At 38.5% G+C, this 17,516-nt stretch overlaps 1 protein-coding gene across 1 annotated transcript in view; it reads right to left on the bottom strand.

The window, feature by feature from the left end:
• Nucleotides 1-225: 225 nt before the first annotated feature.
• LOC136863856 (serine-protein kinase ATM) overlaps nt 226-17,516 on the bottom strand; it is a 570,640-nt gene continuing 553,349 nt past the window's right edge. The window contains exons 39-40 of the mRNA XM_068226546.1: nt 8,637-11,348; nt 226-407 (exon numbers count right to left, since the gene is read on the bottom strand). Of these exons, the coding sequence (XP_068082647.1) occupies nt 226-407; nt 8,637-11,348 (2,894 nt within the window). The remainder of the gene's footprint in view (nt 408-8,636; nt 11,349-17,516) is intronic.

Raw genomic sequence — 17,516 nt, 5'->3', positions numbered from 1 at the left:
TACCTAAATCACCGCAGATCTCAATGTGAATCCCTTTAGTTTTGGCATAGCCTAGCATAGAAAGAAGGCAAAATATTGGCACATATTAATGGTGTTACAAGGCACAATATCTGAAAATACAACATGATTGGACTATGTTGCAATAAAGGGAATGCTCATAATCCTTGTATCACACATAATCAGTGAAACATATACATCTCAAACATAATTATTTCTTGGATGAAGTTACAAATAAGGCTGCCATCCAAAATATAATCTGCTGAGATTGCCAGGATCTGATGCTTGATGCAAAAGATGGTCGACTTGATCTGCAACACTTGTAACAGTCTCCAGTTCAACTCCTTGAAGTTTCTGCTGTAACCGGAGTAGAGCTCTTTCTGCCATTTTATTCACCTCAACTGAAGAATCTGAATCATATGAGTGCAAAAGTTAATACAAATGTTACAAATAATTAAGCATATAAACTGAAAACAGTTACAAACATGCTCATGATCATGGCTCTGGCAATAAATTTGATTGTTGTTGTTGTTGTTTGAGTTATCAGTCCATAGACTGGTTTGATACAGCTCTGCATGCCACCCTATCCTGTGCTAACTTTTCCATTTCTACAACCTATATCTGCTCTAATCTGCTTATCACATTCATATCTTGGACTACTACCATTCTTACCACCTACACTTCCCTCAAAAACCAACTGTACAAAACCTGGGTGTCTCAAGATGTGCCCTATCATTCTATCTCTTCTTCTGGTCAAATTTAGCCAAATCGATCTCCTCTCACCAATTTGATTTAATATCTCTTCATTCGTGATTCTATCTACCCATCTCACCTTCAACGTTCTTCTGTAACACCACAATTCAAATGCTTCTATTCTCTTTCTTTCTGAGCTAGTTATCGTCCATATTTCACTTCCACACAATGCCACGCTCCTGACGAAAGTCTTCAAAAACATCTTTCTAATTCTTATATCAATGTTTGAGGTGAACAAATTTCTTTTCTTAATAAAGGCTTTCCTTGCTTGTGTTAGTCTGCATTTTATGTTCTCCTTACTTCTGCCATCATTAGTTATTTTACTACCCAAGTAACAATAGCCATCTACTTCCTTTAAGATTTCATTTCCTAATCTAATATTACCTGCATCACCTGACTTTCTTCAACCGCACTCCATTACTTTTGTTTCGGACTAATTTATTTTCATCTTGTATTCCTTCCCCAAGACTGTCCATACCATTCAGCAATTTCTCCAGATCTTTTGCAGAGTCAGATAAAATAACAATATCATCAGCAAATCTCAGGGTTTTGATTTCATCTCCTTGAACTTTGATACCCTCTCCAAATTCCTCTTTGATTTCCTTTATTGCATGTTCTATGTAAAAACTGAAAAGGAGAGGGGAAAAACTGCAGCCTTACCTCACTCCTTTCTGGGTTGCTGCTTCTTTTTCAAAGCCCTCGATTCTTATCACTGCAGACTGATTTTTAAACAAATTATAGATAATTCTTCATTCTCGGTATCTGATCCGTATCACCTTCAGAATCTCAACTAGCTTGGTCCAATCAACATTATCGAATGCATTTTCTAGATCTACAAACGCTGTGTACGTGGGCTTGTGCTTCTTAATTTGATCCCCTAAGATCAGACGTAAAGTCAGGATTGCTTCACGTGTTTCTATATTTCTTCTCAAGCCAAATTGATTTTCTACCAACTCAGCTTCAACTTGTCTTTCCATTCTTCTGTAAATAATACATGTTAAAATTTTGCAGGCATGAGAACTAAACTAAAGGTGTGGTAGTTTTCACACTTGTCAGCACCGCCTTTCTTGGGAATAGATATAACAACATTCTGTTGAAAATCGCATGGCACTTCTCCTGTCTCATACATCTTACACACTAGATGGGATATCCATGCTATTCTGGTTTCTCCTAAGGCAGTCAGTAATTCAGAGGAAATGTCATAAATTCCAGGTGCCTTGTTCCTATTTAGGTCTCTCACAGCTCTGTCCAACTCTGACCAAAAAACTGGGTCTCCTATTTCATCAGTTCTTGTTCCAGAACCAAATAATCTAAATCTTTACCTTTATACAACTGTTGTATATGTTCCTGCCATCTTTCTGCTTTGTCTTCTTTCCCTAGAAGTGGCTTTCCATCTGAGCTCTTAATGTTCATACACCTAGATTTCCATTCTCCAAAGGTTTCCTTGATTTTTCTGTATGCAGCATCCACCTTTCCTAGGGCCATAAAACCTTCAACATCCTTGCACTTCTCTTTCAGCCATTCTTCCTTAGCTGTCCTGCACTTTCTATCTACTTCATTTTTTATTCACCTGCATTCTTTTCTGCCCTCCTAATTTTTTGCATTCTTGTATTTTCATTGTTCGTCGATCAGGTCTAGTCTCTCTTGAGTTATCCACTGTTCCTTTGGTGATTTTTCCTTTCTTCCTAACTTTTCTTCAGCAGCTTTACTGATCTCATTCTTCCTGACTGTCTATTCTTCCTCTACTGTGTTTCCTTTAGCCTTTTCATTTAGTCCCTGTGTTATATGTTCCTTGAAACAATCCCTGCTACTATTTTCTTTCAACTTGTCTAGATCCCATCTCCTTGCATTCCTTCCTTCAATTTCTTCAACATCAGATGGCACCTCATGACCACCAGGTTGTGGTCAGAGTCCACGTCTGCTCCTGGGAAAATCTTGCAATCCAACACCTGGTTTCTAAATCTCTGCCTAATCATAATGAAGTCTATTTAATACCTTCCAGTGTTCCAGGTCTCGTCCATGTATACAGCGATCGTTTGTGGTGTTTGAACCAAGTGTTAGCCAGGACTAAATTGTGATCGGTGCAGAATTCAACCAGCCGGCTTCCTCTTTCATTCCTTTGTCCCAGTCTGAATTCTCCTACTGTATTACCTTCTCTTCCTTGGCCTACCATTGCATTCCAGTCTCCCATCACAATTAGATTCTCATCACCTTTTACATACTGCATTAAATCTTCTCTCTCTTCATATATTCTTTCGATTTCTTCATCATTCTCTGAACTAGTAGGCATATAGACCTGCACTGTTGTGGTGTGCATTGGCTTGTTGCTTATCTTGACCACAATAATCCTTTCACTATGCTGGTCATAGTAGCTTACCCGCTGTCCTATTTCTTACTCATTGTCTAACCTACTCCTGCATTTCCCTTGTTTGATTTTGTGTTGATAATTCTGTAGTGGCCTGACCAGAAATCCTGCTCTTCCGGCCAATGTACTTCACTTATAACAACTACATCTAACTTTAGTCTATCCACCTCCCTTTTAAGATTCTCTAACCTACCACAGCGATTCAAACTTCTAACATTCCACGCTCTAACTCACAGAATGTCAGTATCCATCCTCCTGATGATTGCCCCCTCTCGTGTAGTCCCCACCCAGAGATCTGAATGGGGGACTATTTTACCTCCGGAATATTTTACCCGGGAGGAAGCCATCATCAGTATATCATTCATAAAGAGAGAGCTGCATGTCCTCGGGTGTTAGTTACAGCTGTAGTTTCCCCATTGCTTTCAGCCATGTAGCAGTATCAACACCTACAAACTGATTTTCATATTGCCATTAATGCTTTCACGGCCAGTACTTATAGACATGATATTGTATAGGCTTTTGGGCTTGTGCCATCTATACGTACGGGCCATGAAAGCATTAATGGCAATATGAAAATCAATTTCAGGGTGAATTAATGTATGCAATAAGGATAGTAATTATTATTGTTTCTCCATAATCCTGTTATGTGAAATCTATTTAAATGTTAATGAACATATTGTTTTTAATTTTACATGCATTATGAACTGAATGTACGTACTTTTATTTATAAGTGCCCCACAGTTATTGAGATCATCTGTGCATACAGCACACTGACCCAGTGCAAAGTATATCACCAACAGCTGTTTGCAATGACAGCTGTGCTTTTCACCACCCTCTTGTTGTGGCTAGCATCCTTGGCAGGCCTGTAGTGAATGCTAGGTTTTGGACACCACCATTCAGCGATCCCTGTACAGTGAAACCTTGTTAGTGCGTTCCCCATTAACACGTTTTCTCTCTTAGCACATCAGAAATTCGAAGTCCCGATTCTCATTGTATTGAATCTATATAAAAAATACCTCACTTACCACATCACAAATTTTCACTATTACCGCTTGGTACGATCACATTTTTCCTAGACCTGAAAATATTACTGTATTTGTCATCCCTTCTGAAAGAAACATGATTTCCAACTCGGGTAAGAGCCGTCGCCACAGGTGCGTGATTACAGGAAAAGGCCTTTCTGAACTTCAAAGGATAAGTTGGACTTTTGGGGAGCAAGCCAAGCCCAGGAATGTTCAGCTTTGCTTGCCAGTTAGCAGCAAGATAGCTGAATAGCAGAGTGAGCCTGTTTGTGCTTGTATTTTGCATTCTATTCATGTATTTTGTGTTGAGTGGTACAGTGAAGTATAGCTAATATTTGTTGCGTGATATGGTAGCCTATATCTGCATTACATAGGAACATAATTGAGAGAAATTGACCAGCGTGGTGCATATTTGTCTTGTGATAGCCTTGTTATGGATACGGAAAATGTTGTAAAATTCCTTAATAATGAAGACAAAATTAAAATATGTCAGAAAGTGGACTGGCATAAGTGTGTAGAGGTCATGAATGTTGAAATTCGGACCTCCAAGTTTCGACTTGATCACTCCAGTTGGTTGAAGTTTTGTTTGATTCAAAATGACGGCCAAAGTCACTGCTCGCAGTTGCACATGTCGAGTTTAACCTTCAATTCATCGTCTAAGAGTGTGACCAGAAAATAATTTTCTCACAGAACTGGAGTGTGTATTGTAGAAATAGAAGGTAGGAGGGGCAGTATTCATTCTGGTGAAAGAGGATTTTGTAAGCTACAAAAAAGTTAAAGATGACAAACCTAAAATTCTAGGTGTAAAGCTCATCTCTAAAAATAATAGGCAACATGTCTTTGGAGTGTACAGACCGGGAAAGGGTAGCGCTGATGCTGATTCAGAATTATTTGATAAGATAATCAGCTATGTGGGAAACAATAAGGAAACAAACGCGATTGTAGCAGGTGATCTTAATTTACCAAATGTCAAGGGAAGGTAATGCGAACGACAGGAAGCATGACCAACAAATAGCAAATAAGTTAATATAGGAAGCACATCTGATTCAGAAAGTGATGGAACCAATTAGAGGAAAGAATATTCTGGATGTGGGGCTGGTAAAACCAGATGAGCTCTCTAGAGGAACCAAAGTAATAGATGGTATTAGTGATAACGAAGCTGTTTTTGTGGTAGTTAAAAATAAATGTGAAAGAAAGGAAGGTATTAAAATTAGGACTATTAGGCAGTACCATATGGCTGATAAAACAGGAATGAGGGAGTTTTAAAAAAGTAACTATGGTCGGTGAAAACCGGTAAATAAAAATGTACACAAACTCTGGTATGGGTTTAAAGCAATTGTTGAGGAATGTGAAAAATAGGTTTGTACCTTTAAAGGTGGTAAGGAATGGTAAAGATCCACTATATTATAACAGAGAACTACAGAGACTAAGGAGGAGGTGCAGGTTGGAAAGAAACAGAGTTAGAAATTGGCTGTGGAAGTAAGGAGAAATTGAAGGAACTTACTAAGAAATTCAATCTAGCACAGAAATCAGCTAAGGATAACATGATGGCAAGCATAATTAGCGGAAACACAAATTATTTCAGTGAAAAATGGAAGAGTATGTATAGGTATTTTAAGGCAAAAACAGGTTCCAAGAAGGACATTCTAGGAATAATTAATGAACAAGGGAAGTGTGTATGCGACGATCTTCAAAAGGCAGAAGTATTCAGTCAGCAGTATGTAAAGATTGTTGGTTATAAGGATAATGTCCAGATAGAGGAGGTGACTAATAAAAAAGAAGTATTAAAATTTACTTATGACAACAATGACATTTACAGTAAGATACAAAAGTTGACAACTAGAAAAGCAGCTGGAATTGATAAGGTTTCGGGAGATATGCTAAAGACAATGGCTTAGGATATAGTACCATATCTGAAGTACTTATCTGATTATTGTTTGCATGAAGGAGCTATACCAAATGAATGGAGAGTTTCTATAGTAGCCCCTGTGTATAAACGAAAGGGTGATAGACATAAAGTTGAAAATTACAAGCCAGTCAGTTTGACATGCATTGCATGTAAGCTTTGGGAATGCATTCTTTCTGATTATATTAGACATGTTTGCAAAATTAATAACTGGTTTGATAGAAGGCAGTTTGGGTTTAGGAAAGGTTATTCCACTGAAGCTCAACTTGTAGGATTCCAGCAAGGTATAGCAGATATCCTGTATTCAGGAGGTCAAATGGACTGTATCGCAATTGACCTATCTAAGGCATTTGATAGGGTAGATCATGGGAGACTACTGGCAAAAAATGATTGCAACTGGACTTGAGAAAAGAGTGACTAAATGGGTGGTTATGTTTCTAAAATACAGAACTCGGAGAATTAGAGTAGGCAAAGCTTTATCTGACCCTGTAATAATTAAGAGGGGAATTCCTCAAGACAGTATTATTGGACCTTTATGTTTTCTTATATATATATATATATATATATCAATGATATGAGTAAAGGAGTGGAATCAGAGGTAAGGCTTTTTGCGAATGAAGTTATTCTCTACAGAATAATAAATAAGTTACAAGATTGTGAGCAACTGCAACGTGACCTCGATAATGTTGTGAGATGGACAGCAGGCAATGGTATGTTGATAAACGGGGTTAAAAGTCAGGTTGTGAGTTTCACAAATAGGAAAAGTCCTCTCAGTTTTAATTACTGCATTGATGGGATGAAAGTTCTTTTTGGGGATCATTGTAAGTACCTAGGTGTTAATATAAGGAAAGATCTACATTGGAGTTATCACATAAATATGATTGTAAATAAAGGGTACAGATCTCTGCACATGGGTATGAGGGTGTTTAGGGGTTGTAGTAAGGATGTAAAGGAGAGTGCATATAAGTCTCTGGTAAGACCCCAACTAGAGTATGGTTCCAGTGTATGGGACCCTCACCAGGATTACTTGATTCCAGAACTGGAAAAAATCCAAAGAAAAGCAGCTCGATTTGTTCTGGGTGATTTCCGACAAAAGAGTAGCGTTACAAAAATGTTGCAAAGTTTGGGCTGGGACGACTTGAGAGAAAGGAGATGACCTGCTTGACTAAGTGGTATGTTACAGGTCATTATCTTCATGGTTAATCCGTACTGAATACTGTTATTAACAACAATTATATTAGGAAATTATTTATTGTGCACCTATTCAATACTATCCACCTTTAGGAGGTTACAGTTTCATACAATCATATATCTTTATGGTGACATGTTTCGCTCACTTAATGAGCATTCTCAGCCTTAACTTAATCTTAAAATGATGACCTTGAACAATAGTAAACAATTTAAAAAGTCAATTGTCAGTCTTAAAATTACACCATAGTCTCTAAAACAAACTTACATTGCATCTAAAAAGAAAACACTAAACACTTCTTAAAAAATGATAACTTGAGTGATTAAAATTATCACATTGTCAATCCAAAGCCTTGTGTCTGAAACTAATAATAGATCTTCATCTTATAGACAGTAGTAAGCTTTTAGTATCTCGAACAGCTACAAGGTAAACTCCAATCTTACGGAAACGAAAATGAATACAAAACTTAAATGACGTAGTGTATCTGAGATATGTGTAATAAAATAGAGTGTAATCATGATGAATTGTGTAAGTTTGAGTGGCGTTTATAAAAGTAGGAAAGATCACAATATGAAGATAAAGTTGGAATTCAAGAGGACAAATTGGGGCAAATATTCATTTATAGGAAGGGGAGTTAGGTACTGGAATAACTTACCAAGGGAGATGTTCAATAAATTTCCAGTTTCATGCAATCATTTAAGATAAGTCTAGGAAAACAATAGATAGGGAATATGCCACCTGGGCCATGCCCTGGAGGCAGATCAGTAGTGACTGATTGATTGATTGATTGATTGATAGATAGATGTTTAATAACCCACTGCTCTGCATAAAAGGCTTCTACTAACAATTGTTTTAGAAAGAGTGTGATCTGCAATAATACTTCGATATTTTTGTTGGCACCTTTCCGTGTACTGGTACTTGTTATTTTATAATCTCCAACAGAAAAGGTTTTCATATTTGTTCTCTCGTGTTTTTCACACTTTTTAATACTTTACTTTCCTCTCATCTTTAGAAATGGTAGATAGCCTATAGTTTTCACTGTATCCGTGGATACACGACGTAAAATGCCCTCACGTCAGAAAAAATATCTGGTGCTTCCATATCCCTGTTGGATAGTTTATATTCGTATATTCACTAGTACGGTTTCTTGCTTAACACCTTCTTTTACCTTGTCCCCTGCAGAAACATCTTAACGAGGTTTCACTGTATTTCCTTATTTCTTAATTTAATGAATTCCCTCCATTTCTTCCCAGATTCCTAAATTGGTGACAGTCCAGATTTGTAAGAAGCAAATTTTTAATACTTTCAGCTTTACATTATAATAACTAGTGCAGAGAAACCGGCCTCTGCTTCAGAAATGCAAGAAAAGAGAGAGGGCAAGAAAAGAATATTCCAATAACTAACCTTCTTCGTCAGCCAACTCCTCTTCTGAGCCACTTCTTTGGAGATTGTAAGCTTTATTTGGTGTGATTGTCCATGCATATAAAGGATCATAAAGTAGTACTTCCAAGATGGTAAGGATTGTTGCTTGGTTCTGTCGTAGAACAGTTAGTGTCTTCTCACACGATCTTCTGAACACACCTTCTATTCCACATACTCCCATACCGTCTACTATATCCCTAGTCAGTCTGAATGGAACTGTCTCAGGCGTAGGCAAAATGAGACCCATTTCAAAAGCAATACCAAAGTCTATATGAATTACTTCAGCAGTAGTGTTATCAATAAGAATATTAAGGGTGTGTCGATCTCCTATACCTAATATATAGCCAATCATAGATGACGTAGCAACGCTGTGAATATAAGCAAGTCGTCTTTCATACCAAACACCTGGTGTGGGAAACTTCTCCAAAAAGAAATAGTGGAAAACTGGATGTAGAGATGTACATATTTCTTGAAAGACCTCCAGTTTCTTATCATTTGGTTTTGTTGCAACAGACCTAAATTTTTCCCTACATTTATGAGGAGGAAGATCTTGAGGGTAATATTTTCTATGGGCTCCCATCTTCTGATCCTCCCCAGTGAGATATGCGGAGAGGGGTTGGGTATTCTGACACCATTCAATGATCCCACTGCGTTGCGACAATGGCACCACCTTATAGGTTCGAATGACAAGCTTTCTTTTGGAAGTGTCTTTATTATTTTTCAGGAACATGTTAATGATAGTGAACACCTGCTGCATCACAGCATCCTGGCGCAAGTCATCCTGCCCCTTCACGAGTTGAGGCCGTGCTATACCATCGGTACCTATGCATTGTATCTTCTTGGGAACGTTAATTCCACCAACTAAAGTGAAAGTTGATTGAAATTTATGGATACCAATAATATTATCATATTGGCAATTGACTTTCACAGGAATGGACAAGGTTGGTATAAGAACAGAATTTAAATCTCGTAACTTGCTAATGGGCTCACTTTCTGGTACTTTATGACTCTCTGCTTTTGTGTTTTTCACCTGTAGGTATGCCAGACTGATAAGAGCAATAGAGACTTGTTCCATCTTCTTAAGAAGAGGACCAACAGCTGGTTTACTAAGGAGTTTCCTGACCATAAGCTGGGCACCAAGGACACGGGGCTCTTGAGTTCTGTCATTCTGAGAACTGCATGCAGCACTGATATAATCACGATCTTTATAAGAGTTAGCCAATGCCAAGATTAGAGGCAAGGTGTGATGAGGATGGTCGATGGCACAACGTTCTAAAAGTCCATTGAGTTTTACCACAAAGGTATCTTCAACATTACTCATTCTTGGTGTTAGCTGAGGCAGCAGTGGTACAAACTTATGACTTGGCACTCGAGTCAAATTACTTTCCAGGATTTTATTTAGCTCTTCATGAAACATATTATCTAACCATAGGGATGCCACCCGGAACACTTGCAAGTTGTTCTTATCTCCATAAATTAGGCCATGCAGATAGTAGGTCAAGGCATGAGTGAGATACATATCCCTCTCTTTCTCTGTATTCTCAATCTCTGCCATGTCAATATGACTTTGTTTCTCCATGAGCACAACAGCTCTCTTGTCGTCCTTGGTCATGCTGGGTTGCTGTTTCAACTGCATTGCATCTTTGCGTGCTTTTCCAATCCATTTCTTCTTCATTTCATATACACTAGATTTCATGTAACGAACCAACTGTTGGTACTCTGCATCTGCAAACCTGGCCAAGGAAAAGTAAGTGTCTAAGAGGTGTTCATGAGAACTTTTTCCTCCACTTGCATTCTCCATTATACGTATGGCCTTGAGATAGTAATTATTCAGTATGATCCGAGCATTCTCTGACTTTGTCTCAGCCATCCAATCCCCATATAATTTTAATGAAGTAGAATATATTTTAAGATCATCATCGCTGATAATACCCGCAGAGGAGAAGGAACTTAGTAATGATCGTAACAGATATTTGCCAACTTCCTTGTCTCCTCGCTCCCATGACAAGCAAGCTTCTTCTAACTTCAGTCTGACAGCAATATTAGGTACATGCTCCACAATCTGTGTTACAGCCGCATGAGATCGTGCAGCCACTTGGTGGCAACCTTCATTTCTAGCAAGAATCGCTATATCAAGGTGCAAGTTAGCCAACACCTCCATAGCCTTCTGTATTTTCTCCCCCTTCCCTGCTTCTGCAAGACTCAGCAGTACAGTCCTCTGCCATAAGATATGTTCTATGAACTCAAACTCATTGAAACTGATCTCATCCTGTAATCTCCACTTCTCCAAGACAGACTTCATATCAATGTTTGCAAAGTCTTCTATTTCTTGAATAGCTTGGAGATGAGACAAGGGTTTATATAAGTTTTTGCTGCTCTCAAGGCTGGCATGCGTTAAAGATTCAATGACACAGCTGCGAGCATTTGCCAAAGCCTCTTCCAGAGCAGTTGTATCAGACTCGTGTATGGCCTTAAGACTTTCAAATCGGCACTTCTCAAATTCTCTACCAAAAAAACTAGTTCGTAATTCCTGCTTATTACAGGTGGTGGTAACAGTTGTATCCCACTGAGCAAGTCGCCAAGTGCATTCAAATTCATAATCTTGTTGGTTACACTTCACTTTTGGATCCAAGGACTTGATGTAGCCATTCAGAACATGATGAAGGCTGCATTTCTGCAAAGCACCCAGTAACCCTGAAATAAGAAAAGAGGAAATGATGAACTAGAAAAGTTCAGTAAAAGAGAACAGAAGCATTGCTATAGGCAAGAAAAATAGTTCTACAATCAATCAGGGATAAACAATGCTATGCTACTGCCATATGCATCAAGTCTAATTATTCAGAAATGGCATGCCATGATTAACAAGGAGCTTTAATGAAGACATTTAGTTTTAAAATTTTACCAGACCAAGGGACAACCAGGACTTCTTCACTTCATTTTTGAAAAGAAGTATGAAGGATAAAAAGCTGGTAGTGAATGGTCATAACATGGAGCAAACAGAATAAGTTAAATTTTAATATAGGTAAATGTGTAGCCATGACATTTATTTGGAAGAAACGGAAGATTAAGTATAACTATGCAATGAATACTGACATACTAACTTGTGTCATGACGAAAATGAATTTAGGAACAACTTTCAATGAAGATTTAATGACCATATTCAAAAAGTTACGAATAATGCTCTGAAAATATTAGGCTTTTTTTAAATTTTTTTTTACATAGTTTACGCCCCCACCAGAGCACTTTAGTCGTCATATACATTAAAGTCTAATAGTATTAAATAGTCAGCTTTTTAGCTTCTTATTCCGGTCCCAAAACTTCTTCATCCTGTCGGACGTGGCTTCCCTTTGGTTGTCAGTAATGGTGTACTTCATTCGTTCAAATGTTATGAGCTTGAATTGTACGTGTTTATTCCTTAGAATCCTCTTCTCTTCTCTGCCTTCAATTTGGAGCATTGATAAATTTAATCCTTCTAAATCATTCAGGATCTCTGTGAACCAAGTGTTCTTTGTTTTATTTTTCCAGAAGTAACTAAATAATTGTTTCACTAGTCGGCCGGCAGTTTGAATATACGGCCAAGAAAAGGCAGTTCTCCTTTTTCACATTGTATCTATTATTGATTCGCTTTCACGATATACCACTTCATTAGGTAATCTCCACTGGCCATGAACCTGGTGTTTTTTATTGATGATTGATGATACATCTATCTACTTTCTGCAATTTATCAGTTGTTAATTTAGTGTTCAACTTGAAGGGTGTTTCACTAGCATAAGTTGCTTCGGGTTTTACAACTGTATTGTAATGTCAAAATTTAGCATTCATGGACAGAGATATATTTTAATAAGTTGGCCAGGTAATTTGCTGTGCTGTTTTCAGTTTAGATGTTCTGCTGTCGATCGATGTTTTCTTTTTTGTGTTCCAGATTATAATTTCCCCAAGATATTTGAACTTATTCACAATCTTAATTTGTTTGCCACTGTCGAGGTGAATGGCTGGTGTTTCAATTCTGAAGGTCGGCATCATTTCAGTCTTTTCAAACGAGATTTGCAGTTCGATTCTTGCAGCAATTTTCTCGAGTTCTTCAATTTGAAATGTAGCTTCTTCCATACTACTTGCTAGTAACGCAAGATCGTCTGCGAATGCTAGGCAATTGAGTTTAATATTTCTGCCTATCTTGATGTTTGAATGACATTTCTTTACCCATTCTCGCATGACCTTCTCCAGGGCACAGTTAAACAATTATGGTGAGAATCCATCTCCCTGTCGAAGTCCAGTGTGGATTTCAAATGGCTCAGACAATTCAACTCTAAAGTTGACTTTCGACTTAGTATTCTTAAGAGTGATTCCAAAAAGATAGATGAGTAATGAACATAGGTTTTTGTGGCTCATAGTATTAACGTAAATAAATAAATGAATACTGGATTAAAGCCACTATGTTTATTTAATGAAGCCGAGCTTTCAGCCAAATTGCATTGGCTTTCATCAGGGCAAGTTAAAGTATGCTTACGACAGTGAGCAACGAAATTCAAAGAAACATGGAAGTCATGGCCGTACTATCCACGGCCTACCCCAATGATAGGACTCAAAGATCGTCATGCTGTAATTCACCGCCCTCTGTCGACGGTTTCGTGAGCGTGTCCTGTTGTTCCATGGTGGTGTTAAGCATGTATTTCTGCAGTGCAGGTCTCCATGTATTTGATAACTTGAAGCCGTCTTTCCTGTTGATGTTATTTGGGTGCAGCTCTATCTCTATGGCTTCCCCTTTCGAGCATAGAAGTCTTTTACAGGCGCGATGACCTTTGCCTGGTCAAAGAGGATTTCATGGTCTGTACTGTAGAATAAAATAATAATAATAATAACAACAACAACAACAACAACAACAACAACAACAACAACAACAACAACAACAACAACAACAACAACAACAACAACAATAATAATAATAATAATAATAATAATAATCGTATGGCCTCAGCTACCACGTGCAGACATTTCGATTTGACGCCATCTGGCTGTCTGCTCGTCAATTTCGATGTTCCGTTTTACTCTAGGTTCGTTAGATGGCAGGCAGAGTAAACCGGATCTCTCTTGGGCGTCTATGGCTGAAATTTAATTACTTTTGTCGGGTAAATACCAAATGTATCACCAGAGATCTTTTACATGCCGACATCGTACGACATGGAGTGTCGAATGGACTTTTTTCCGCCCTTCAAAACTCCGACTACCTCTGCCGGGTTTGAACCCGCTATCTTGGGATCCAGAGGCCGACACTCTACCACGGATCCACAGAGGCAGCTTGTACTGTAGAAATGTTCTGCTATGGCAGACTGGCTTATGACATTCTCCGTGGAGGATGAAAGAGCGACATTCTTTACTGATCTAATGTCTTCTTTCACCCTGGTGCTGATAAGCCTTTTCGTCATGCCAATATATGAGCAACAACCACAACCACATGGAACTTCATACACGCCCGGTGTTTCAAGATGTGGTTTCTCCTTGAATGGTCGAAACAGGGATTTGAGCTTCCGGTCTGTGGTGAAAACTGGAATTATATTTTGGTTCCTAAAAATGTGCCCTATTCTGTCACTTATACCTGCCACATAAGGAAGGAATACTTTCTTCTTTTTACTGTAGTCCTGGTTGGTACTATCCCTGTTAGGCTCTTTGATCTTCACAGCTCGTGCTATGTCTCCTGACGTATAGCCATTTTTCTTCATGGATGCTGTCAGTTCTCTTAATGCACTTGAGCGGTTATCAGCATCTGCAATGTTATTCACCCTAGTAAATAACGTTCGAAGGAGAGCTGCTTTTTGGCACGGGTGGTGATGTGAGAACTTATGAAGGTATCTTTCAGAATGTGTTGGTTTCCTGTACATTGCATGGCCTAGTGTACCATCATTCTTCTTGTATACTAACACATCAAGAAAAGGTACTTTACCTTCATTTTCTACTTCCATCGTGAATTTGATCTTACTGTTAATGGAATTTAGGTGTTCCAAAAATTCATTTAATGTTTCCCTTCCATGTGGCCAGACCAAAAATGTGTCATCCATCTAACGATAAAAGCACTTAGGTTTCAATGGCGCTGTTGTTAATGTAGCAGACTCAAAGTGTTCCATAAAAATATTAGCAGCCACTGGTGACAGAGGCGAGCCCATTGCTGCTCCTTCTGTCTGTGCATAATAATCCCCTTTGTAGTAGAAGTAAGTAGATTTTAAACAAACTGCTGCCAGATTTGTCAAGTCCTCAGACAGGTATTGTCTGATGTAAGCAAGTGTTTCTTCTACTGGTATATTAGTAAAAAGTGACATAACATCAAAGCCTACCAGGATGTCACCTCGTCCACTCGTAGCTCACGTAACTTCTGCAAGAAATGTTTCGAATCTTTAACATGATGTTCTGTTTTCCCTGTTTCTGGCTGTAACAGTGATGAAATACAGCGGGCTAACTCATGGGTCGCAGAACCAATGGCACTCACAATTGGTCTTAGTGGCACATCATTCTTGTGTAGTTTTGGGAGGCCATAAATGACTGGAGATACTGGGTCTGAATTTAGTAAAGTCTTCTGCAAGTGTTCTGGAAGTGTTGAGCTCTTCACTAGTCGGGTGACTTGTGTATTGTGTATTAAAAACAAAAACAAAACAAAAAAACAAAAATGAACAACCTACTAGAAGAAGAAACGTATAAGAAAGTAAGAAATCCCACTAAGAAAATTAATACACAAGTCACCCGACTAGTGAAGAGCTCAACACTTCCAGAATACTTGCAGAGGACCTTACTAAATTCAGACCTGGTACCTCCAGTCATTTATGGCCTGCCAAAACTACACAAAAATGACGTGCCACTAAGACCAATCGTGAGTGCCATTGGTTCTGCGACCCATGAGTTAGCCTGCTATATTTCATCACTGTTACAGCCAGAAAAAGGGAAGACAGAACATCATGTTAAAGATTCGAAACATTTCTTGCAGAAGTTACATGAGCTACAAGTGGATGAAGGTGACATCCTGGTAAGCTTTGATGTTATGTCACTTTTTACTAATATACCAGTAGAAGAAATGTTTGCTTACATCAGACAATATCTGTCTGAGGACATGACAAATCTGGCAGCAGTTTGTTTAAAATCTACTTACTTCTACAACAAAGGGGATTATTACGAACAGACAGAAGGAGCAGCAATGGGTTCACCTCTGTCACCAGTGGCTGCCAATACTTTTATGGGACACTTTGAGTCTGCTGCATTAACTACAGCGCCATTGAAATCTAAGTGCTTCTATCGTTACGTGGATGACACATTTTCGGTCTGGCCACATGGAAGGGAAACATTAAATGAACTTTTGGAACACCTAAAGTCCATTAACAATAAGATCAAATTCACGATGGAAGTAGAAAATGAAGGTAAAATACCTTTTCTGGATGTGCTAGTATACAAGAAGAATGATGGTACAGTAGGCCATGCAATGTACAGGAAACCAACACATTCTGAAAGATACCTTCATAAGTTCTCACATCACCACCCGTGCCAAAAAGCAGCTCTCCTTCGAACGTTATTTACTAGGGTGAATAACGTTTCAGACGTTGATTACCGCTCGAGTGCATTAAGAGAACTGACAACATCCATGAAGAAAAACGGCTGTATGTCAGGAGACATAGCACGAGCTGTGAAGATCAAAGAGCCTAATGGGGATAGTGCCAACCAGGACTACAGTAAAAATATGAAAGTATTCCTTCCTTACGTGGCAGGTATAACTGACAGAATAGGGCACATTTTTAGGAAGCACAATATAATTCCAGTTTTCACCACAGACTGGAAGCTCAAATCCCGGTTTCGACCATTCAAAGAAAAACCACATCTTGAAACACCGGGCCTGTATGAAGTTCCATGTGGTTGTGGTTGCTCATATATTGGCATGATGAAAAGGCTTATCAGCACCAGGGTGAAAGAACACATTAGAATAGTAAGGAAAGTTGCTCTTTCATCCTCCACGGAGAATGCTATAAGCCAGTCTGCCATAGCAGAACATTTCTACAGTACAGACCATGAAATCCTCTTTGACCAGGCGAAGGTCATTGCGCCTGTAAAAGACTTCAATGCTCGAATGGAGAAGCCATAGAGATAGAGCTGCGGCCAAATAACATCAACTGGGAAGACGGCTTCAAGTCATCAAATACATGGAGACCTGTACTGCAGAAATACATGCATAACACCACCATGGAATAACGGGACGTGCTCACGAAACCGTTGACAGAGGGCGGTGAATTACAGCACAACGATCTTTGAGTCCTGTCAATGGGGTAGGCCGTGGATAGTATGGCCATGACTTCCACGTTTCTTTGAATTTTTTTGCTCACTGTCGTAAGCATACTTTAACTTGCCCTGATGAAGGCTAATGCAATTTGGCTGAAAGCTTGGCTTCATTAAATAAACATAGTGGCTTTAATCCAGTATTCATTTATTTATTTATTTATTATTTATATATTTACATTAAGATTAATGAGTTTTTTTATGTAAACCAAATTCTTTAAGGACTTTTAGTACTGACTCACGATGAATACTGACATAAGCTTTCTTGAAGTCAACAAAAGTGATGTTTAATCTCTTGTTCCGAACTCGATGGTGTTTCATGATCCACTTAAGACTGATGATTCCATTAGGACAGCTTCGTCCTGGTCAAAATCCTCCCTGTTATTCTCTCAGTTCCTGGTCAAGTTGTTCCTGAATTCTTGTATATATAATTTTAGATAAAATCTTATAAGTAACATCAAGCAGAGATATACCCCGATAATTACTGCGATCCATCCGATCTACCACCTTTTTTTGTGCAGTAGCTGGATTATTGCTGTAGTCCATTCCTCAGGCATT

This window comes from Anabrus simplex, chromosome 1 (assembly GCF_040414725.1).
Source record: "Anabrus simplex isolate iqAnaSimp1 chromosome 1, ASM4041472v1, whole genome shotgun sequence".
Lineage (NCBI taxonomy): Eukaryota > Metazoa > Arthropoda > Insecta > Orthoptera > Tettigoniidae > Anabrus > Anabrus simplex.
This window is presented reverse-complemented; position numbering and strand designations above follow the sequence as displayed.